General features: G+C 50.3%; 1 protein-coding gene across 1 annotated transcript in view; it reads right to left on the reverse strand.

Annotated features, from left to right (window-relative positions):
• The window catches only part of LOC128727820 (LIM/homeobox protein Lhx3), a 32,759-nt gene that overhangs the window by 273 nt on the left and 7,783 nt on the right, over window positions 1–24,703 (reverse strand). The window contains exons 2-6 of the mRNA XM_053821763.1: window positions 1,155–1,329; window positions 814–1,016; window positions 557–752; window positions 337–491; window positions 59–250 (exon numbers count right to left, since the gene is read on the reverse strand). Of these exons, the coding sequence (XP_053677738.1) occupies window positions 59–250; window positions 337–491; window positions 557–752; window positions 814–1,016; window positions 1,155–1,329 (921 nt within the window). The remainder of the gene's footprint in view (window positions 1–58; window positions 251–336; window positions 492–556; window positions 753–813; window positions 1,017–1,154; window positions 1,330–24,703) is intronic.

Below are 24,703 nucleotides of genomic sequence, written 5' to 3' on the forward strand. Positions count from 1 at the left end.
GCATGTTCGATTAGCGATCTATAGTCGATCCAAACGGGCATTGGGAATACTTACTCACCTAGTGGCGTGTAGACGATGTTGTCCGGGTACGAACCGTACGGATGGCCGGGACCCATGGGCGGAGGTGAGTGGCTGGAGAGGTACGGCGGGGGACTTCCGCTGCCGTGGATGTAGGACCCTCGGGCACTGTGTGGTGACGCACCATCTTCCAGCCCCATGTTGGACGTACTGTAGCTATCATTGCTGAGGTCTGTTGATTGAGAAATCATGCGATCAGTCAGTGTTCTCGGAGCTAAAGATCATGTCACTGCAGGACACCAGCCTTCCCAGACTTACCGTGATGACTGAAGCTATCCAGATCGATCTTCAGCTCATCCTTGTCAAGCAGCTTCTCGTGTCTGCTAGGCGAGGAAGTTCCCTTCATCGACCGGAAGTACTGGCTCCATCGAGTTCGACCTGCATCCTTTTTGAGGCGCTTTTCTTTCGCTCGCCTGTGGGATGAGAAGTTGCTTAGTGAAGTGTGTTGAACGTTCCACCACGCGGGTGTGTGATTTACCTGTTCTGGAACCACACCTGCACGACGCGCATGTCCAGGCCGGTGTCCTGCGACAGCTGCTCTCGTACGTGGCGGGCTGGTTTAGGGCTGCTGTTGTAGGCGCTCTTTAGGGTCTCAAGCTGTTTGGCGGTGATGGTCGTCCGTGGTCGCTTATTAGAGGACTCACCATCCAGGGAACCATCGGAGAGATACAAACCTGCAAGGCAACGGAGATTAAGTAGACGTTCCAGACACGCAGTTGACTGTTGGCTTGTTACCTTTCGCCTTGGCGGCTTCGTAGTCCGGTTTGCAGATGAGTTTGCCGTCCTCCATCAGGTAGAACTCGTCACCGGTGTTGAGTTGTCGAGAGCACATCGAACACATGAAGCACTGTAGATGGTAGACGTTGTCCTGCGCCCGTCGGACAACTTGCGTCGGTGGGATGCCCAGATCGCATGCAGCACACTTTGTCCCGTAGCGCCTGTCGGACCAGCAGGAGGCAGGATGCGTTTGCGGACGAGAAACGTAGATTAACACATAAACAATCCGCACGATTGGGCGAACGGCCCGGCTGGGCGACAGGTTCCTACGAGTGGTCGCCGTGATGTTCAATGCTTACTTGAAGAAGTCGTCCTTGCAGAAAAGCTGACCGTTGCGGGCGAAGCACTTTTCGTTTAGTTGCACTCGGCACTCGCTGCATTGGAGACATTTGGCGTGCCACGTCCGGTCGGATACCTTCAGGATGAACCGATCTAGGATCAGCTCGTGACAGCCTCCGCACTTGGGGATGGTTGCTGTAAAAGGAAAAGCCACCAAAAATCCCCGTTCAATATCGAGCGCTGGATGGAAGATTATCATTGTACAATCATAACGCTAGAATACTGACGTTGGCCTGGTCTCACACGCGATTGTTTCACTTAGCCAACTTATTGTAATAGGCTTCTTATTGTAATGTTAAATTTATTCTTACATTATATAATGCAAATCTCAATAAAGCTAGAAATAACTTCCAACAATCACTAACAAAGTAAATTTACTTGCATATTTTGAATATAACTTCAATTAAAAGGATCACAAAAGCGTATAAATTACAACTTAATAAACGTGTTTCTACTAAACTAGCATGTATTGTACAAAAAACATGTACATGATGACCTCACTTTAGTAAAACAGCTAGCGATCGAATTAAGAGTAGATATTTGCTATCTCCCAGAAGTCATAAAACGAAACGAATATGTAACTTGTGGAAACTACATTACTTTAGGAGCACCACATCAGTTGTATCACCATATTTTCCCGCTTCACACGTGTCTGTTGTTCGAAGCAAATGCTTTTCGAAGTCCTTTATCGGTTCACCGTAATTCAATGAAGAACGAACAAGAAAAGCGACATCGAGCCATTTGATTTATTTCCGCATTAATATTCCTCCGGGGTCACTTACACAGCAAAACTTCCGGTAATTCGTCGAGATTAATCGGTGGCACGCGATAATCCGGACTGCGGGCGCGCTGCTGATCCTTCTTGATATCATCCACGATATTGTTGTTGTTATTGTTATGGTGGCTGGTGTGGTTGTTGTTATTGTTGTTCACACCACTTCCAAGCCCGCACAGATAGTCGCCGGTGTTCATCATAAGCTTTAACATTTCCATCGCACTTTTCGTTTGGTTTCCAGTTATCCACTCAAAGTAGGCCGCTCGCAGTAGGCGTTGAGTTTTTCCTCACTTAAGCACCACCAAATGGCACTAGCTCAAAGGTCCTTCTGCAGGACCTTTCTATGCACCCACTTTGCTGACTTTATCACTAGCACTCGCACACATCGATCATTTATCACTCTTTGCTGCATCCGCGTAGGTTGGCCCCAATCGATAAGGAAAATCAAGTGTGCCGAGAAAAATGGCCAACGTCACGCGTCACATATTCACACGTTCGTCGGTGGAATCCACCGAAACGATAAATAAACGAAACTGGTTCAAAGGAGCGGCACATGTTTCCGTTTCGGCGATAAATTGCGGATCCACGTTCGACTGGAAAAATCGAACATCCTGTCCTGCCCTGTCCTGTCCACCCGCGTCGCGTTCCAGTGGACTTTTCCGCTCACTGGTAGCGTGTCACGCCCGAGCCTGCCAGCTATCGGGTTCCGTAGTACCGGGACAAAAACCCACAACCCGTGTTAACGCGGGGCAAGCGCGTGCGATGCAAAACAAAATCGAACTGATAGGTGGGCCGTGTGGTTCCGTGCGATACGATGAAATACTGCCCTGAGCCCTCGCTGGTGGGGTTGCGCGGTGACTGTAAGGGGCGCATGCGCCCTACGCACCCTTTTCGTCAACCGCCAATTTGAACAGGCTCTCTCACTCTGAAACCCGAAGGGCTGGTTTGTTTTGTCTGAGCGATTTTGCCATCGAATTGAACTAGGGCTGCGTTTAGTTGGACGAGTCTGTGATGTTGAAATGCGCTCGTATGACAGTTTAACACACGTTTTCGCCTCTAAACTTATTGGTAAAAATATGAATTACTTACACAAGCACGTGATTTAACACCTGGTGCATAAAGTGAATCGAAAATTTCCATTCCATATGCCCGTAAATTTTCATTTTCATGAGCTGATATTTTTATGAAAATGTTTTATAACTCTTCGTAAACCTGCGCTCGTCATATCTAAAGCACAAAATTGCATGTTTACTTCAGTTTTGGTGGAAAATTGTGGGTCAAAACTGCAATCGTTTAGACGTGCAGCTTGCAGCTGATGACTCGCGTACAACCACCCCCTTCGGAATCGGGTGAAATCAGCACGACACAAAAAGTGGGCGTGTTTTAAAGCAACCCCCGTTGGGATGGTGTGTGGCTGTGCGTATGTGACTCTTGCACACACAACTACTACCAACAGCAATCGCGTTTCTCGCATTGCTCACGGTTACAGCATACTTCAAAGCATAAGCATACTACATAGTTTCTTTGCCAAGCTGTTTCTTAGCATATTCTAACGATTTCGCATAAACCACCTGCAAAAGCAGCGCCGGTGGTAGTAGTGAAAGTAGTTCCCTCCTGTGGGAACCTTCCTTCTGTAACAATGGGGTATTTGCAAAAATGGATGCACTCAGCACTTTGAGGAATATTTGTTGAATAATTTGCCAGAAAAGTGAAGATGCAAAACACATATTTTTTGCTCTACAAACAAAGTAACAACCCAGTTCCGTTTCGGTTCCAAACAACCCTCCCAATCTAAATGGCCGATTACGGGTGGCTTTATCGTCGGCGATTGGCACCGTCACGATTGCGCTATCCTGTTCTAGTGCATTCCGACGGCATTCGAGTTCGGAAGCGCGTTTGATACGCTTCAGAAAATACACTACCGATCCCGACGTAACGGTGGCCCAGGGAGTATTGGTCCTTCTTACATAAAGCAAACCCGACGTCGGCAAAGTCCTTGCGTCGCTACCAAATTCTCCGAACTCGAACTATTTCCTCACCAAGTTCCCGGTTGCCTTTCGCGCAAAGAAGTCCTTTTGTGATATATTATCCTTGGCATAAATTCAGGCGCTCGCTCGTCCCCCCACCCCCCATGAGCGAATCCCCAATCGGGGCGTACTCTATGGAGCCATTTGGGCATCGGTGGGATCTTTTCGCGGCTTTTCCTGATATTAATCATCGCCGTTTGCGCCTCGCCCTTTGCGAAGATTTCGAGCCACCGTCTACCCAGGCAAGGCGGCACGGATCCTTGAACGAATACCCGCCCGCATTAGGCGCTGGGAGTGGAAACAAAATAGCTTCCTTGGCCATAGCTCACGGCTGTCGCCCGGTTTCGGGTGTTGTCGTCCTGAAGGGATGGAATGGCGTCGGCAGGCGTACATCTCTTTGAGCTGATGAGCTCGCGGAAAGGATCAGGCTCGCTTGATGTTGCCACTTTTCGATCGCACTCGAGCCGCAAACGTGGTGCGAGATTAAAGTACGGTACGAGTCCGGGGTGGAGCTTTAAATGGGACTTTAATAACTCACGGGCGCGTCGGTGGGTTCATAAATCTGGTGGCGTCATATTATGTGCTTCTTTCAGCGCTGACTCACGCGAATGGGAGTGCGTGGGTGTCGGGATAAACCGTGAAAAACCGGGGAGCATTGACTTTGACTGACGTTAACGATTCAGGGGGAAATTATAGGGTGTTAAGTTGATCTCGCTGGCTCGCTGTAGGTACGTAGAACTTTGTTCAAATGTAACCACGATTAATGACCTTTTTAACACGATTCAGCGAAAACTATCCCGCCCAATAATTATCCCACTCACGCAAGATATTGCGCAAAGCGGCATAACCTCCTCGCACGGATAGATTTGCGTACAAATTGTTCTTCGAGAAAGGATTAGAGAGAAAACTGTCCCCCACTGTGTCGCACGCAGCAATTTCGTATAAGCCGCTTTACTTTCGTGCGCTACAGGGCTTTCCCGCATTCGGAGAAAACTATCCGCACCCTAGCCGGGTAAATCTCTAATGCTTAATGCTCGACACCACGGGAAACGGGCACCGGGTGGATCGATTTGTTATATTGCTAATCCAACACCAGCCCGACGGCCGGGCGCTCGGAATGTACTATTATTCAAATTTATATTATTGCCATTTGCTAAAGTATCACATCCGGCCCGAGACGGAGACGAAGCGTGTGCAAGGAAAACGTCTAAGCCTCTGTTTGGCCATTGGGCCGACGGGTGCATTTGTACGGGTTTTCCGCTTTTCTTTGGCACGGAGCCGCTCGAAAGCTCACCCGTGTTCGAAGACACGCCACAGGGACACGGCTCTAAGGGGTATAACAGTTATTATAAGTGCCTAATTTATTCATTCCACTTAGGTTTTCAGCCCGTCCCGTGTGTCCCTTTGAGGGGGGCCATTATCCCTTTTCCCGGGTGGCTCAAGAAGCGCACAGAAGCCGATCCACACCGTCGCATGGTGGATGCATCCGAAAGTCATCACTGCAATTGGATTCTCCCACCGGCCAGGGGTGGAAAATGGCCAGATTGCGAAAGTTTGGAACGCATTTATCACCACACGCACATTTGTCGGCGCGCGTAATGCACCGGAACTGAGAGGGATGAGCCGGTTGGCAAACATTCTAATGTACTTGCCGGTGGCCACCAGCGTGCTTGTGTGTGTGTGTGTGTGTGTGCGTTGTCACGCTCGTTGAAGGATGTAATAAAAACAGATCGAGCGAGGCTTTTAAGTGATTATCACCCATTTACAACAGTTGTCACCCGGCTTCGGTTGGTCGTAGGGGTTGCTGAGTCGATGAACCTGCACCACCGATGGAAAGGGATGGGTGGGATTTTCCACGGCAGAACTACACCCACACCTCGGGAAACGGAAAAGGTCTTACCCCACGAGAGAGAGAGAGAGGCTGAGGGGCAAGATTTATGGATGGCGAAGGTTTATTGCTTGCGTTCAAGTACCCGGGAATGGCGAAGAAAAGTGTCCGGATAATTCCACAGGATCCGTGTTCCGGTTGGTTCGAGTGTGAAGTATGTCTCGAGCACGGTACAGGTGCATCAGAGCTGCAGTTTCAACCCTCGAACGAGAGGTCCTTTGGAAGCGGAAAATGTGTCAATTCATGCGGCCGGCTGTTGGCCATTCGTTCATTCCGCTAATCGATCCATTTAGGGTCGCGAGGGCGCTCCGGATCATCGTCATCGTCGGTCATTGCTGAAATCTGTTCCACTTAAGCCGGGACTCGCTTGCCGGCCATCTGTCAGTGCTCGACACCGTCGTGGTGGATGTCACCGGGCGATGTTACCGTCGGATTTTAGCACCCGATTTCATCCACTCGATTGCTGCGATGGTGGTCTAACTGCTGGCGTCGTGCGGTTCCAGCTGAATGGACCGGAAGATGGACGTGTTCGCAACTCGGCACCATGTATCCGGTCTGTTATGGCCGTCCGAATTTAAACGCATTACCGCGTTCGGGCGGGTTTTGTGAGCCCTTCGGAACGACCACTCCACGTGTATGGGGTGATCTTATTTCGGGGCCCTTAAATGTTGCCCATTAACCGATGCCAAGGGGGAAAACGATACCGAGAGGAACTGATCCTTAAATACCTTATTGACATTTATACGACCGGCCAGGACGGGATGTGGCCATGCAGGGCGAACGAACCGAGGAAACCGAACCGAGCGATTTTGGTCGGGATTTTTATTCGCGGGGAAAACTGATGAACCGTAAGGTCAATTGTTGGCTACAAGGACTCGCGCTTTGGCTGAGGGTGTAAGGGTAGCGTGGCCATGCATTCTCGGCTGGTTAGCATCTCTCTCTCTCTCTCGCAGGTACATGTGTGCTGCTTCAGCTTTCGCGCAATTTATTCATTTGAAAATTTATTGGAATCTTCCATTTCGCAGCGCAAGGGAGCGCGAGGATCGCTCTAAAGGATAACGATGCCCGCACGGTGACAGATTTGTTGGTCTCGAGGGGCGTGCATTTGTCGCTTTTATTGGAACCTGCAAGTACGTGAGTGTGTTTTTTTACTCCTACCGATTTCGGATTTCCCCTTGCGAGATGAACCGATGATGGGTTTTTTGTTCCGGTTGTGTAGAGATTTTTTGTCGCACTGTTGTAATTCCAATTCTCTCCGTCGACCCTCGGGACGGGAAGTCAATTACATTAGCAACGTATGTTGTTTCGTATGGCGAAGGGGGCGCAAGTGTGACCCGCGGGCTAACAGAGCGAGCAGTAACGGTGCGCTATGCAAAATCCGACCAAAGGTCCGGAAGGCTATTAGGCTCATCTGTTTAATTGATGTTAAATATTCCGTAGACATCGGGACCAAAGCGACAGATTGACACCGATACGGTGTAATCGTCTGGTGGCTCACCCCGATGGAAACAGGGAGCTTAACCCTTGTTGGAAATTAATTTTTACTTCACTCCCGCACAAAAACAAAAACCCTTTTTTTCAACACACCTTGGCGCCGGTGGAGCAGAAATGCTTCTTGCACGCAGAAAAAAATAAATAAATCCACTCATGTCGCCATGAACGCAAACCACCCGGGACAGGCCGGATCTGGGCGTGTTAGTTTGGCGATAAAAATCAATTATTCACCGGAATCTTGCTCCTCATTATTTTCCGGTCCGTGCGCTAAACGGTGTCATTTATTCTGATTACCGTCCCGGGTACCGTCGTTCCGGCAGAGCAGACTCGACGTTCTCCTTGCAGTCCTGTTCCGGGGGTTTTGTCTCGCACAAAGGCTGTCGCGCTCGGGAATCAGGAATCTGGTAATGAAATAATCCAATAAGGCTAGCTTAACTTTTCGTGCGATCTAGTTTCGCCCGAGCGGACCGATGGAGGGCTAGGCACCAGCAGCCGCCGGATTGCAATCTTCCAAACAACCGGGAAGGGATATAATGCGTCAATAATTAGATCAAATTCCCTGCAGCATCCTCACGGAACCGGAAGGTGGCGTGAACTTCCGACATGGCCGTTACACAATCGCCTTGGCCCTGCGGAAATTCGCGACTAAAACTTGCACCATTCGCCTGTCGAAATGTGTTTTCATTAGAGTGCAGAAATTTATGAAAACTGATCGTCTAATACGGCTGCTTGGAACCGTTCGAGGAGCGTGGTTAAGTTTTGAAGACGCCAACGTGGAGCGACGATTTTCGCTGGTTCAGCAACGAGAAAAGGTCCTGTTAAACGCCCCATTCGTTCCGTGGAATCGAAGGGACCGTTGTATGTTGCGACAATCGACAACTAGTATGTTAGTACTTCGACCCGAACGTACGGTACGGAGCCCTCGATTAGGTTCCCTGTTCCGGAGGGCGGAAAAACATCCTTCGACCCATGCGAGTGTGGGCGTCCATGGGCATGCGACGGGGAAATAAAATCAACTACAATGTCGGAAAACTCCCCAACGCTAGTCGCACAGACGTCGCCAAAAAGGACGATACGGCGAGAGGCGCGCGTGTTCGAGGTGCGTCTAATAGCTTCCCTGGGACATGGCCGTAAAGTGTAGCAATGAATTTTTATTTCAATTTTATTTCGGTATAATTTGGACGCTCTGCTGTCGCCCTTTTTCCGGCCCACAGCCAGTACCGCGCAGTACCGCGTGAGGATGACAAGGGATTCGAGCGTAAATGGCGGTGGCCGAAACTGTCGTTAGAGAGCCACCGAAGAAGTCATGACCGTTCTTGTACTCGCTCCTATGTCCGCCTGGTAGCGGTGGGATTTGTTGCCGGCGATTGTTTGCGGCCTTTGTGGTGGATTGGTCCACGTGGAATGGGGCTCACTTTCCCGGTGGGCTTCGGGATGACGAGCACAAACCGAAAGGGCAGGCGAATGGATCGATAAAGCGAACGAAAAACTCACGCAAGGCTCAGTAAAAGCTGTTACAAGACAGCGAGATGAGCTACAATTAGTGTTTGGACTTTTTTGTGTTCTTGGACAGGGGACCAGTTGGGCGTAAAACCGCGAACTCGAGGGATGTTTGACACGTTGGTGAAAATGGATGGAAAGTCTATGACTTTGTGTATGTTTTTTCGACCCACGCAAGTCAACATCAAACAGAGGGTGTGTTTTAAACCTGCAACCTTTACGGCTTCAGCAACATCGTTTCGGATCGATACTCCCTTGAAGTGGAAAAGTTTTTCACAAGTTTAAGAATAGCCCCGTACCATCCCATAAAAGAGCACAGATCTTACGCCAATACTTCGCCTTCTCGATGCTTGTAATGCGTGCTTGGTAGTTTGCAAAACAAAAAAAGAAACAGTACAAAATGGTCCCACTCGAGGACCTTCCTCGCATTCCTGGGTATGCCTTGAGTTTATTTACCCATACCCGCGTATGCCATGCGTACACATTTGAATTCCGAGCATTCGATGCTATTCATTCGAACTTTATGGGCTCCATCCTGGGTGCACCCTCGTACCGGGGATATCCCCACTGCCACATTTCATAACAGAACCAGAAGCCGGATCCGTTGTTGGATCCGCCATCGCTGTTCTTTCCTTGCGCTCCAGCGCCACCATTAGCTTTGCCTCGCTACGTTCAACGCTTTCATCCCATACACGCGCATTTATCCGGACCGTTTCGGGTTTCTTCCGAGGGTTGGTTCTTCATTGACGTGGGAGTGGGTGGCTGCAGGACGCGTTTTGGAGTGTAAGTTCGGTATTCGCCTCCGACCTAGGGGAGTTCATTTGAAATACACATATTTTTTTTTTCTCGCCACCAACAGGCCCCTGGAAGCGAGTGTCCTTGCTGCTCTCGGTTGGTATGGGTTTCCCTTATGCACACATACACCCATCCCACCCATCCTACTGGTGTGCTCAGATCGAAGAGGCGGTCGTACTCGGGACCTAAAACACGACATGGCATCGCTTCGAATCCCCCTAGCGCTGGTCCGCATGCCCCACGCACGAAAGGATACGCTGGATACAATGGGCCGGATCCGCCCGGAATCCGAATCCCTCTAACAGGATGGACGGAAGGGGAGACCGTATTTATGAGCCATGAGTTTGTCTAAAGCGGAAGCACCCGACGGTCGGTCGGATATCGGATTCGAGACTTTATGCGACCGTTGCGCGGCTCTGACGCTCCCTGTGGGCAGCTCCGGGGTTGGGCTTTCATGTTTTCTGCGTGCGGCTCCTTTGATGTCTTTGTTGGTGACCATTTTATATTTTCTTGCTTTCGTCTGACTGGGGAAGCCGACCATTCCGGGGGGAAATAGACGGTTCGGTAGCGTGAACGAGCATCAACGAGAAGGACGAGCAGTTTGTAGCGGCCAGACCGACATCAATAATTTCCCGGTTCGCTTTTCGCTTTTCCGACGCCATGGCAGGCACTCGAATGGGCAGAACTGGGCGATTAATCTCCGTGCCGGGCTTCCGGTGCGTCCTTTGACGGCGAGAGGAGGTCTTTTTTGTCAAAGAAACAATGGATCGGTCGTCGAAAGCGGGATGGCGGCGAATTAATCGATCCTCGAGTGAGTGGTTGCATTCTGCAGGGAAATCATTCCACGAGAAACAAAAACTCGAAGAGACACGAGTCCTATTTCACGAGACGGGACGACGACGACGACGACGACGACAGAAGCGTTCTATTAAGTAATGGATCGCCGTAAAAATGTTGCAACGAGCGCGATTCCGAACCGACAAAGCGCGGACAATAATTAGGAAAGTGTTCACTTAATGCTCATCGTTACATTTAATAAGTTGCCCCGTTCTCCAGCGCATAGAGGGCAGCTTTTACTGTCCGATTCGGACGCACGGAAACTGTCATAAATTTACTTTATATCCCAACCGATTAAAAGAGGTCAACGATGGTGACCGCGATCGGGCGAAGTTGTCCAACCTTTTAGCGATCTCCCCAAACCCATTTCGGAGGGCGTTTCGTGTCCACAGGATGTCCTTCCCTTGATTGCCGGCGCGCATGCCATTCCGTCTATTTTCCCGGGTCGTAGGGTGCGCTGCGGTTATCCACCCATCCTCCCCAAATGTCCGAGACACTCGACCCGACCGATGCTTTCAAGCTTTTCATTTATTTAATTTACTCCACTAATGTCACGCCGTCGGTCCCGGACTCTCGCCTGGGTCCTCGCGGGCTGGAAAAGCCCTTTGGCGCAGGTGGAAAAACAGCTTCGGAAACAAAGCCCATTTCCGCTGGCACCGACCGTGCCATTAAGGACGCCTTGCCGGTGTGCTGGTTTGCTTATCAGTGCGAGTGAGCCGCTCGCAAGAAGCAAGCGAAGACAACGGCGATAAAGATGAGGCAGCAAACTCGTAAAAAAGTACGATGACATAATGTAGCCGTGTGGTGGCGAAGGAACACGAATTGGTCCCCGTTCCTGGCAGGTGGTGCTTGCCGGAATGGAGGCTCCTTGTTTGGGGGGTGAAGCATTCGTCTGGATTTTTGGAGCTCGCAACATCGCGTTTTAATAGGATTTGCGCACGGTCTGGTTGTGCGCTTGTGTTGATGAAATGAGATTAAGATGGGTTCCTTTTTCACCTTTCACCCGAGCTTGCGGGAACTTGTGTGAATGAAAAAAAGGAAAGAAGGAAAAGCCAACGACCAACACACACTCACTCACATACAATGGACGCCCGGCGGCAGCATCCGGGTGAAAAGCGACGGGATGTGGTTTGGGGCCACGAAAACCCGAACGGAGACTGCGAACCGGATCAAGACCTTTCGGTCAGGTGCACACGGCCATCACGTGGCCGTATTTTCCGGATTTCGCTGTTCTTTCCACGGCTCGTAAAAGCAAATGGTGGAAGCCATTGCCATTGTTATCCCTTTGCTGTCTGTTTTACAAAGGGCAATCCCGGTGGCTGGCTCGGAAAAGCTGCTTTCCGAGCTGACGTTGGCGGCTCCGTATGGTCGGTCGGTCGGTTCGCAGATGGGTACCGGTGGTCTTTCATCGGGCCAAAGCCCCGACCGTAAGATTGTTGCTGGTTCGGCTAGCGGCAAATGTTGCGGCATTTAATATTTATACCGAGCAATTCTGCTGAATATTTTAGCAGTGCTTAACGAGTGTTTTGGAAGACATCCTGCGTTCCGGGCGAGCGCATTGTTTTAAGGTAACGTGAGGCGGACAGGATATGCCCGGCGGTTAGGCAGCGTCAGGACGAGCGAGGAGATTTGGATTTTAAGAGCTCATTTCTGATGCGCCCCCGAAGCGCTGCCAGGGCGTTCCTCGGGAGAAGATTGAAGTAGAATCAACGCAAACATCGGACAGGTTTGCCTCCGGTTCGGTGATAGACCGCCACCGCTGCTGCGGCCGGTAAAGAGAGACATTATATCAGGGCTAATTAATTAATTTATGTGCGAAAGGCAGTGAAAGGCACCATTTCGGTGGTCGAGATTTGAGGGTTGCGCTTTGATTTCGATAAAGCACCGCGTCAGGTCGGATTGTGGAACCATTAGCCTACGCGATCAGCTTCATTATCGGCAGCAAGGTGAAGGTCCTGCAAAAGGTATCCGAGTGCGTTCTGGAGGAGATTAAATTATCTCCAAAACTCGAGGCTAGGTGTAGGCTAATTGGTGACGCTTCAATTCCTACAATCGAACCGGCTCGAAGGATGCGAATCCCTTCGAATTGCCCCTAATCAAACGCCATCCTTACGCTGGCATTTTCCTATCGTGATGTTGCAAAAAAAAAATCCCGCGGATCTTCACTCCGACGTGCGTGAAGTAGGCTTATCGCTGGCTTATTCCGGAGCAACTCAGCGTGGGCTTAACGTGGAAAATCCGGCTGTTCGCGAACGGAAAAAGGGCCCACCATTCGCATCGGTTTCGCTCGTAAGTAAACATACCGTGGCACCGCACCAGCGAGCATGTGCTTATGCTGCGCAACATAAATTATCTCTCCGGAGATATGAAGCCACGTGAGGCGAGCCCCAGTTCCTCTCGTCCTCTGAAACCGGGCGAACGGCGCTAAACGGCGTATAATTTGCTGTTTCCGCCGGAAAACCGACCCACCACCGACCGAGTCAACACGCACCAGGCCATCGGGATGTCCTCCCAAGGGACCGTCGTGGCCGTTTCCCCTTCGCGCTGGTGGCTCCTGGCTAGCAAAGGGTCTGGCACCTCGAAGGCTTCGGATGCTGTAGGACCGCGACAACCGTGGCAACAAATGGGCTCACCGCCTGGGACGAGTTGTTTGTTTTAGCATAGAAATGACTCCTCGCTGGCGCTGGCGATGCCTGGTGCAGGACGACCAAAGGGAACGACGAACTTCGGCAACTAACTTTGACATCTCGATCTCGGTGGGTTGCTGACGTGGTGTAGGGCGAATATATAGGGCAACAGATTGCCCTATCGGCTGCAGGGGCTCGCAAACAACGGTCCCTGCAGGACGCCGAAGGAAGCCAACCTAACGCGATCCGCTCGCAAATACCCGTCGGCGGTGTGTGTGTGTTTGGTACGCGTCCTGGCCGGAAAGTGGCCCTTACTATTAGGGTTACCCTTGGCAATGGAACCGGGGGGTTCCGCGCACAAAAACGCACCCTTCGAGCGAGGGTCGACGTGAGATACGCACGGAGAGATGCGCGGCCGGGGGATGAGATGATAATTAAATTAATCATATAAATTTTTACTGCAGAAACCAGAGCGAAACAATAAAATTGTTTATTTATATTTATGGGCTTCGCGGAGGTTTTTTATTGATTCTAGACTTTAACAGGCCATTTCGGCATTTTCACCCGCGTGTCCTTTTCGTCCCCGGTGGCACGAGGGAAGGATGGGCCCTTTTCATCCCTTTTTTTGTTGGTACTACGCCAAAGCACTCGGCTCGTTGGTTTGCAGCGGAGAGTTTAGAGAAAATATTAACTTCACTCCCGTAGGGCCATGGGCTTCGTTTCAGGCTGTACAGATGCCGGAAACCACTCAAGAGCTACGGGAATCCTTAGATCATCCACCCGTGAGGCTTATGAACTTCGATACAAATGCACTCAGCGTCATTGTCCTGGGTTTCATTGAGCTGCTTGAGCCGAAACCCGTTACAATGGCCACTGGCCAGATCTGAAAGGACACCGGCATCGTGAGAACTCTGCCAAAGGATCAATTCGTTTCCCATCGCGCGCGGTGTGTGATTAGATTTCTTCCCGATAATCGTCCCCGGGCCCTGGCGTATAATTACTGTCGCAAATCCGGCCCGGTTCCAGTGTCCTCGGCGTGTCCGGGCGTGGCGGGATGCTGTGGTAATTGAATACCGAAGCGATCAAAATCTCCTCCGGGCGTGTGGTTTGCGAGTGTCCGGGGAAAGATGAAACCGCGTCACTTGCTTGCCCGATCGAATGAGGTCCTCGGAGGACAATCTCTCGCCGACCGAAGTATGAGACACTTCAGCTTCAGGGTAGGTCTGCAATCAGCAGTGTTAGAACGAAGGTCTAACGCAGGTCGGTCGCGTGCTGGGATACACCGAGGACGTCATGCGGAGGACGTTTCGATTCCCTGAAGACCGGTGCGACCGTACCGCGTCGTCTGGGGCGTTTTCCCGGGGGTAGATTATATTGAATTAGTTTTGATAATTTTTCATATTTTCCGTACGCTCGAGCCGACGAGCTCCCCTGGGAGTGGCTGTGATACCGAGCGATAGCTCGGCTACCTGGTGCCTCACTCCCGGAGGTCCTGTCGGAGGAGAACTTGACAGGACTCTCTACTTCCTGGTGCTCGATCCCGAGCTCGCTGTCTCCTGCGGAGGTAAACTCGGCGCCCAGAGAAACAAATCTACCGGGTGCACTTGTAAGAAGTCGAGCATTAATCTGGCGTGCTGGCCGCACCCTGTTCAACCGATGCGTCGGTGGAATCACGTTCGTGGACGACATTGACTACAATGCAGACATCATGAAACCCACTGGTTTGTGATCGGATCGGCTCATGCTATTGTGCCATCGCGTGACAAAAGATTTTTGTCCTCCAAACAAAGGGCCTCCAAAGACATACAACGGTTGCGATTGAATGTATGTATGGCCACACGCACAGACACACACTCACATGAATGTTTTCCATGCATGAACGTGTGTGCAAGGGGGCCTATTGTGTGCGGAAAATGAATGGAAAAATCGTAAAATTAAAAAGTCGTTCATTTAAAGCCGAGATCGAGCCCGGAACCATGCTCGTGCTCGATGGTGGCAGCATAAGGGGGCGAATTCACGAATCGTCTGTTTGCTGCAACCGAGCGAAAATCATCGCACACAATGGACCCCAACGGGTCCCGACAGCAGGCAGCACATCTGTCGGTGTAATGAGCGCAATTGAACGGTTTACAGTTGGCTTTGGATTCGCAAATTTGTTTGCTTTTGTTTTGCCGATTCCATCCGCGACTGACAGCAACCCAGTAGGCCACGCTGCACGGGAGATCAAAGGAGCCTGACGATGGAGTTTGAAGTTCATCGATTGATCAAATGTCAAAAGGATGAAATTGCAACAACAAGAAAAAACAGTACATTCGTTTAGCAACCCATCGATCCCACATGCGCACGGTGATTAAAAATGATGAAAGTGCTGTTGGCGTTTGGGAAAATGGATGACAGAATAGGTTGAGATGTTTCGTTTTCATGATGAAGTTGTTTGGCGCGTTGGGATTGGGAGTAATCTTTCAAACTTCGACAACCGTGAAGGGGTCGTACCACAAACAAATTCGATACGTGATTGAAAATGGAAACATTACGAACAAAAGAAACACCAGCGTCTAAAAACGGCATAATTTTCCTGCGCGGCTGCGAACAGTGCGTTGCGATGTCAAACAGAGATTATGCGTGCACGTGACTGCTGATAATAGATATTGTGCACTTTTGCGCTGGGAGGAGTCGGACTCGAGACCATAATTTGTCCGGACCTGGTGTGAAGATTGCCGGGAACGCGTTCCATGATCCCGATGGCGACGGTAAATGAGCGAAAAATGGACTCTTCCTCGGCAGTCCATCCCACCGGAGCTGGGTCATGAAACACTCACGTTTAATGCGACCATTTCGTTCCCGAACACGCACGAGACCCGTACGGTTAGCCACTAGGGACGAATATTGGTGAGCTTTGGGTACGCAGGACGTGCACCAGCTGACAGCGGGACCAGAGTGGACAACAAATGGGTCGAAAATCCGCGCCACGCGTCCTTTGAGGGCTCGTTGCGTACGCCTTTTCCACGCCCGCCTGGCGCCCGGTACGCGTTCAACGCACCAGCTGACGCGTGGCGGCCAAGGTTGCCCTCACACGGGACCGTCCCGTGGAGTGATTAATGCGAATCGATTATCACCCCAGCAGCCTTTTGCGAAAAGGGGGTTTTTCTTACCACGCTAACACTACCACTCGAAAGGAGTGCAATGGCACGCTCCGCTAATTTAATTACAATCCGAGAGATGCTGCTTTCAGCCGGCGGATTCCTGCTGTCAAGTGCGATGGTGACGTCGGTGACAAAAAGCAAACAAAACGCAGACTGTGACTCCATTAACGCGACCAGAGTGCGGGAAAACCCACAAAGTTCTGGTCGCGTGCGAAGATTCGTGCTCGACAAACAATCAGCAACAATAACGCGGTCCTTGAGGCTGGCTCCGTCAACCGTCCAGTTCGTGATCGTTTGTTTGGAAGACGGCTGGAAAACAAGTTAATCCATCCAAATGACACCAACCGAAAAGGCCCGGCTAGAGTCGAATGGTGACAGGAAAATCCCTCCACAAATGGAGAAAATCATTTGCCTGGAAGCGAAGAGCTTTCCGAGAGCACCTAATCCCTGCCGGAAGAAGTGATTGAGCAGCTCGTAAGACGCTTTTCTTCGCACGATGCCGAGGAGGCGCTCGGGGAGACGATTTGTAGATGATGAACCGGAACGCCCAGTTCCTAATCCCAATTAGGTTCCCGTGGTCAATGGACGAACGCTCCGCTAGAGTAGCCCTTCATTTCCCGGCCAGCCATTTGGGGTCCAGCAACGCAGGACTCCTCGGCAAGGGTGACTTAATTTGTTTGGGTCTTATCAAACTTTCATGATCATCCATTTGCGGGGCCGGCTTCGGTCGCTTCGAGCGCTGCCCCATTACGAGCGAAGGCATCACTCGGGCAAAGGTAAGATTATGATCGGTGATTACGAGAGGATACGCTGAGTGACCAAAGGGGGAAAACGGCCGGCTACAGGGACAGTGCCGTGACAAAATAACACGGCTCTCTCTCTCTCCGCCGAACCCCGAGTCAAACCCGAGAACCGAGGTGCTAATAGTGGCGTGTTGCCGTCCGTTGGCTTGCATTTCGCCTCCGAAAGCTCATTATTTATGCAGATGATTTTATTATAAACATACGCCACTGGACGCCTCGCCCTACATTGCCACTAATGGAAGCGTCCTGGATGGCCATTACCGAAGGACATTGTGTCGGAGCTTTGTGAGTTCGCCGTCCAACGCCGGGGGTGGGTTGCATACCACTGCGGTGGATGGGTGATGCGACTAATTAGATGATGTCGATTGCCCGTTGTGACCGTTGATCTTTTGGAGCAAGAATAAAAGAGACCTTTGAGGTTCAGTCTCTTTCGGAAAAAGAGCTACTTCGTCGTGCGTCATATTTCTCTGGAAACCTTTCCGGAAAATTGCAGTACTACCGTTCCGGAAAATTGCATCGATGCACTTAAGATGCACTTACATTTCCTGGAAGTCCAATCATTTTTACGACGCGTTTCTAGCAGAATGTGAAAGTTTCCCGTTCACCGGAAGTCGATCGCTTCCTTGGGTTGGGTGCATGTGAGTGCATTTAAGCCAAAGCTGGGAGTGGTACCAATTTACTAGGAACCGTTGCGAGTAAACTTTTATGACTGTGCGAGCTCCATCGCTTCGATATGATGATGCATGCAGGAGCCTTGTGCAATTTCACACCGATGGTTCCGGATAGCGATGAAGCTGTGGGGGGCGTTCGTCGAACCGATGCGCGATGAAATTAGCCGGTTCAAACTTTATGGCTTCATCAGCGTGTTTAAAAGCTGCGCAGGTTTCTGCTCCGATATGGACATATCTTACCAATTAACCCAAACCCCGAGGCAGCGAACCGGTGCAGGACGAGAACCACGGAGGTATCGATATCGAACCATTCGCTTCCAACGAACCCGCATCCTGGGGAACAGCAAATGGCAAATTTATTTGTTTTATCACTTATAACGCAATAAAATTTAATATTTATCCCTCCACGCGGTGCTGGCGCGTTTCCGAACGAGTGAGGCTATTAAATTACGCTTAATTCGGTTAAACTAACGTTCCCAGCTACGGCAGGACCCGTAAAGTGTGAATCCGCGGGGCGTTGTCCTGCGGGGTGATCATCTTTCGTGAAATATGATCCTTCGCACCCCCGCGAATCAAGGTACGCGTGGGGTACGATCAACGGAAGGAGCCAAACCAACCCAGGCTCTGGTCGGGGTTTACTCTTTCCTGTTCGTTCCCGGAAGAGCCGGTTGTTAATTTTATTGCCTTTTGTCCCTCCTCAAACATGCCAGGCACCGGCATTTGCCACCCGGCGATCCGGTTCGAGTGTGCACATGTGCAATAAATAGCTATCACCACCATCCTCCTGTACGGCCATCCGGGAGCCTTTTTTCCGAGACCTCTCGCTGGGCGGTGGAAACAACTGCGATCCAGCGCTCTTTCCATTTTTCCGGCCAACCAAGCGAAGGTTGGCCAACCCAACCCAGACGACGTTAACGCCGCGACGTGTTTTCCGAGAATGACAGTACATAAAACATTATTACGCACTCACGGGTGTGACATTTACGCGGCAGGGATGCCACCACCCGGATCGCAGGGCTGGCAAACATTCACGGCACGGAAAAAGGGCGAATGGTGTCCTGCTGCGAAGCGGGACACTTTCTGCCCGGAACCAGCCCGGTTTTCGGTTGCTCGGTCGAGTAAATAAAACACCAACCGACCGGCGAGTCACCGCGACAAGTAGCCGGCTGTACCCGTCGGGGTTTTTCTCTTTTCGATTTTCCCGGTCGTTTTCCCGGTGGGACGCTCGAATGCGCCTAAACGGCGGAACCGGTGGCGTTTAATGGAGGCGCATGGTCGGGTTCGGGATGGGTTACACACACGTACGCACGCACACATTCACTCAGAAAAGGACGCCTTCGTTGCTTTTTTTTTTTCGCTACCTCGGGAGCAATAAATTAAGCGCTCATGCACATCGTAACCACGGGAGATCGCGAGTCGCGCAAATGTGGCTCCGTAGCCGCGGGAGTCGCACAAGTGAACGTGATCATAAATCATGGAAGCGAGTGCAGAAGCGGAAGGACGACCGAAACGAATGCATTCTTTTTTTGGTGCAAGAACCTGCCTTTGGAAGGGTTGCAGAAGCCTTGGGAAAGCTCACCTGAGTACTCGAGAAAGGCACTGCTAGAAATCATGACATGCGAACGTTAGCTGGAACTATCTTGCGGTCGGTTTAATTATTCGTTTCTCCGCCCAAAAAGACAGGCGTCCGTGACACTGACCCACTTCCGTGTCCAGAGCATATCGACGCGACCATCGAATAATCGACCCATCGACCCGTAGCTCGACTGCTCGGTGTTGGAAATGGAACACATGTGCGGCAAAGATGCCACACCTGCTCACAGAATTGGGGATGGGCAGACACGTCAATTTCAATGCGAGCAAGGCCGTTACCAAAACCGAGTGGTGGGTGTTCGGAAAAATAGCAACAACAAAACCGTTCGCTAGCTATTTTCCACCCAACACAATCTGACCGCTTGATGCAATTCGCTCAATGCCGCGTGCGTTTACGGGCACGGCTTGGTGGGTTGAAAACATTCGACTGGCTAATTCGAGCTCAATCGAACGTGGGGCCACGATCCACAAGCAAGGGGAGTCTGATGCCGTGGTATCGCTCATCATTATTGATACTTTAATGCGCGCAACCACCGGCCGGCCCTTTTCCACTGAATTCAACCCCTGCGGAGGTTTGTTGCTTCCAAACAGCGCCATGCCACACCGCAGCGATGTTGATAATCGCCGGATGTGTTGGCAAACCCTCTGAACCCGCGGAGTGTGAGATGGATGAGTTCAGCCAGTTTTCAGTGGATCGATTTTTCCCAAAGGCCGCTCGCAGAGATCGCAAACAAAGCAAACCACGTGCGAGGGCAACCCTCGTGGCTCTGAGGGTGTGTTTTGAAGGTATGGTCATCGATCGCGGCCTCTATGTATGCTGCGGTCAATTGTGTTCGCAATCGGACCCGCTGGAATGCAGTGGGGTGGTTGTGAATAAAAAAAAGAAAACCCACCACCCACCCAGCTCGCTTTATTCGCGAACGCGATGCGACAAGCTGTTAGTTACGTAGTTTATGAAATATGAAATGGAATGCTCCAGGGTATGGGTCTTTAAAATTCGCCACAAATCTTCCGAATTTCCCAATGGGTGTGGGATGGCATTTGTGAAGTTTTCCAGAAAAAAAAACAGAGATTCAAAAATAAAAAAGAAAAACAAATTGCAAAGCCCCCTGTTCGTCCTTTTTCTGTGTCCTTGCACAGCTATTTCGGGGCGCTCGGTCGCATGCTTCAACTCTTCGTTTACTTCGTTTGTGTGCGGTGTGTGTAAGTGTATTTTTTTAGCTCGTACATACGTTTAAATCATTTACCATCCTTTCTATTACGACCCGCGCTTCACCCACCCTATGATGTGTTACATCCTTTTTGTGGTAAAAATTATCCTTTTTCATGCTGCTAAGAATGCTTTTAGATTCTGTGGGTGTTTTTTTTTCTCCAACAAGGACGAGGGACGAATCTTTGTTTGGTTTAGCGCCAGCAGACCGAGATAGGCGGGCACACAGACATTTAGGAGTTTGGGCGGCAAGTTTATGACTTTTTGTTTTCGGTCACGTCTCGGTCAATCCGATCGGGGCGTGGTTTATGAGAGGGTGCTGCGATGATTCTAACGCTTCATGAAATATTCATGCACGGTTTTGGGGCTTTTTTGCATTTTTTGTTCCCCCGGTTTCTTTATGTTTGTGTGCTGGACTTTTCGCAGGAGAACAAACAAAAAAAAAAAGGATACACCGAATGTCTCGACACCACGCGGGTCCGGTGTGCGAGTAAGGCCAACCGAGAGTCGAAACAAAACGCGCCTTCTACGCCAAGGGACGAAGTCGATAAAAATGGAACTGCATTGTTTCGAGAGGCGAGGAATTATGCGAAAGGTTAATATTCAGCACTTTGCTTTTTATTAAGGCTGCCTTTTTATGGCGTGGTGAACTTTTTTCTCTGGTTGGTGGTAATGCAATTTTAAAACCGTTCCGCTGGTGTCGCACGGAATTGTGGCATGGTTTGGTGTGAAAGGGCTCTCATATATTCACAAGAGATGCAACACAAGTGTATCTGGAAGGTGAGTGAATCTCGAATTTGTTTATAAAAATGAAGGATCAACACAGCTCATTGTTGCGCTCGTTACGGATCCTTAAAGCAGCTAATCAGCAGATGTAGAGCGGAACGATCTCTTGAGCAAAATCACCCTTCATTACGTCCCCGCTAAACACAAACAAATCTAGCACCCACTCGACCATCGAGTTGGTTTTTCGTAAACGGATATCGAAAAAAAAACGCTGCCTCTCATGCTAAGGATCCACTTCACCGCGCCTGCTATCCTTTGAGCGCGAGGAGAAGGCAAACAATGCCGAAAGTAAATATTTTCACCCTCTCAGCACCGGGCCGGGTGGTCGGAAAATCGTCGAGGAAACTCGCCGTTTTCCCTCACTCATTGTCGCCCATCCATCGATCCATCGAAAGGCACGAAAGGCATCCATCAAGCGGTTCTCCAGCAGCACCGAAGTGACTTCCCTCGGGGCGAACGGTGTGTCAGGCAGTGTTTTTACCGGCATTCAATTATTCACTGGCTTTTTCACTTTTTCGACCGCGCAGGACGGTGGCTCGACGCGTGGTGGGAGTGTAAAGCAAAACATTAATCCACGTGCGGCCAGAACTAGCTCGGTGAGGTCCCTGGAACGGGCAGGAAGCGAGTGACGGATGGCATTGTATGCATGTCCTTAATAATGGGTTGCTTCCTTCCGCTATTTTGTGCTTTCGTGTTCGATGGGGGAAAAAAACGCACACGCGCAAGAAAGGGGCCGTGTGGCGTATGCGTTCATGCGCGCGTTCGTCCTGCACGGCGAATGCATTAGGATATCATTATCGAAATAAATAACCACAGATGGTGTTCGGTACGGTTAAATGGATTCGTCCCAACCCTCGCGCTTCGTCCATTCCAGCATGGGGCAGAATTTTATGATTTTCCTAACCGGAGGTGAAATGGTGAAGAAAAAAAAAACAACCGAAGGAAAATCCCTGATTTACGGTGCCACTCAGTGGCGAGCTAGGGAGAGGTGGAAACAATTTGTTCGTGTAAATTTTAATTGATCCGAAGGAGTGACGTTCATTCCGTGACGTTGTGGGCGAAGGCATTTGTCGTTGCGGTGTTGGCTATCTTTTTTATTGTACGCATCCATCCCTTCTTTTTGGAAAGAGAGCGCTTAGGCAATGCAGTTGCTGCCCAAGGGACACCGTTGGGATTGGTTTAATTATTAGTGATGATAATTGATCGATCAATTACTACCATTCTACGTGGGAGCTGCTGGTGAGTCAATCTTGCTAGCAAAGAGACTAGGCGTTGTTAAATAATGTAAAACTAGTCATGATGTTTTGTTCCAGCACCGGCGTTGTTGAAGCAACGTGCATTGGAATCGCTATCGATGTCATGTAAGCTACTGGTGCTAAGAACTCTCCAAATGGGTTTTTGAAGTGACAGAAAAGTGTTTCGATGCATTCGGTTGCATTCCCTTGGCCAAGTCCACCTAACTTTTCCACAACGCCATACGAAGACTTGTCGTTTCTTGACAGTGTCTGAAGAACTGATGAAGAATACTCAACACGAAAGCGGAAATCAAACGTTTTTACACCTAAAAGGGGACTACAGTAGGCCATGGAACCGTTGTAAACTTGACTAAAAGTTATTGGTTACTTTCTACATTGTTACACCGACGCTAGACTCCGGTGTAATTTGGAGCATTTTTCAGAGATACTTCAGAACTGGAACTAGCCACCAGCACAGCTCCCAGAGAGGGCTTCAAAGTCGCTCTTGCATAAGGTCGATTGCATTTGCCAGCTGCATTCCTCCGAGGTGATGTGAAATATTATACAACAATACCCTGTGGAACCATCCATACTCCAAATATCCACCTGTTCGACTGCGGAACCATACTCTGACTTCGAGTTGCAGATCGAGCATTCTTCACAGGCTCTCGGGGTATTTTCTCGGAAAATTTGACCTGATAATGCACCGTCATCCGCGAGCGATAGGAAGCCAAACCCAAACCATTCGCGTTCGGGGTGGCTTTCGAAGCAAGGTACGATACAGCGAACGCAAGCTCGATTCCATTCTAATGCCAACGATAAGCCAGCGATAAACTGGCACTGCATTGAACGGTGGATATTCGTTCGTCGAGAGTGGGCAATGGGCACTGATAAAACGAGTACATTGGAACCAATTTTTTGTGTTTGTTCCTTCGTTTTCGCAGCTAAATGTGGTAGATATTGCGTTTCGTTTCGTATCAAGCTGATAACCTCGCGGATCACGGATACTCCTAGAAGGCTTAGCTTGGTTCACGGGCTGGGTTAAAAAGTGGCTGTATTCAGTATCATATAATTCGGAGAAGCTATGTAAGGGAAGCGCGGATAGTTGAGCAGATGGAAGCCCAATCTCTTCCATGGTTCGAATCTCGGAGGCTTGCTAGCCACCGGCAAATTAACCTACCAAACCACCGTTCCGAACACGTGCGCTGCGTATCGCCAAAAACACACCCAAAACCTCAACTCACCCGGTTTGAATGCGCACGTTACGGTGCTTCATATAAAAAATTAAAAGCAAATAAGATTTATGAATTGGGTAAATATTTGCGCTCTTGGTTCTCCTAACGAACCGACGGCAAACAGCGAGCATTCGCATTCGTCGGTCGAGGATTCACGGGCGCCGTGTTCCGCAGCGTAGCGAGAAGCATTTGCACAGCAGCATTTTCGAGTCAGCATCGAGTTGGTTTTTGCACCGGCTCGTGCGCTCCGAGGGGCCAAAAACGAGGCACTACCTGACATCAAAGTAAGCAGGGATGTCAAATGTTTGCCCAAGTGCTTGTAGCGGCATTAGAGTGCGCCAGTCTGGGCTGTGGATGAGAGACCACGGTGCGATGGAAAACTGATCCCTACTTTCCAAACCACATCGGTGTACATTATTTTTGGTTCGACCGGAGGCCCGACGGTGTTCGGGAGCAAGCATGCTGTGGATATCTGTCACCAGTGGGTGGCACGTTTGGCTTAGTTTTAATAATGCATACGCAAAGGGCCTGAGAAAGGTGAAAAACCCAGCAAACTAACCATCGAAAAGGGACCCATTTTGTGCCTTGCTGTGGCGCGTCAAATCATTGGAACACCAGCACAAGGAGCCTCTAACCGAGCCCGACAGATCGTGGGCCGGTTGTGTGCCTTTCGCAAAGGCGCAAGGATACGAACCGACAGTCTGAAACCTGTGTCACTCGGTCCATGCCTACATATGGCCTCGAGGCAAAGCGCCATCGTTTCGACGTAGAAAATAGCCGCGCATGCGAACGATTGCCGTGGCGCCCAGTTGGAGACGGAATCGGTGGAGGTGGAGGAGGCCTTACTATCTTTCCGGCTGTCTCGAAAGCGACGGCCAAATTCAACATGG

The sequence above is a fragment of the Anopheles nili genome, chromosome 3, assembly GCF_943737925.1.
Source record: "Anopheles nili chromosome 3, idAnoNiliSN_F5_01, whole genome shotgun sequence".
In the NCBI taxonomy this organism is placed as follows: Eukaryota; Metazoa; Arthropoda; class Insecta; order Diptera; family Culicidae; genus Anopheles; species Anopheles nili.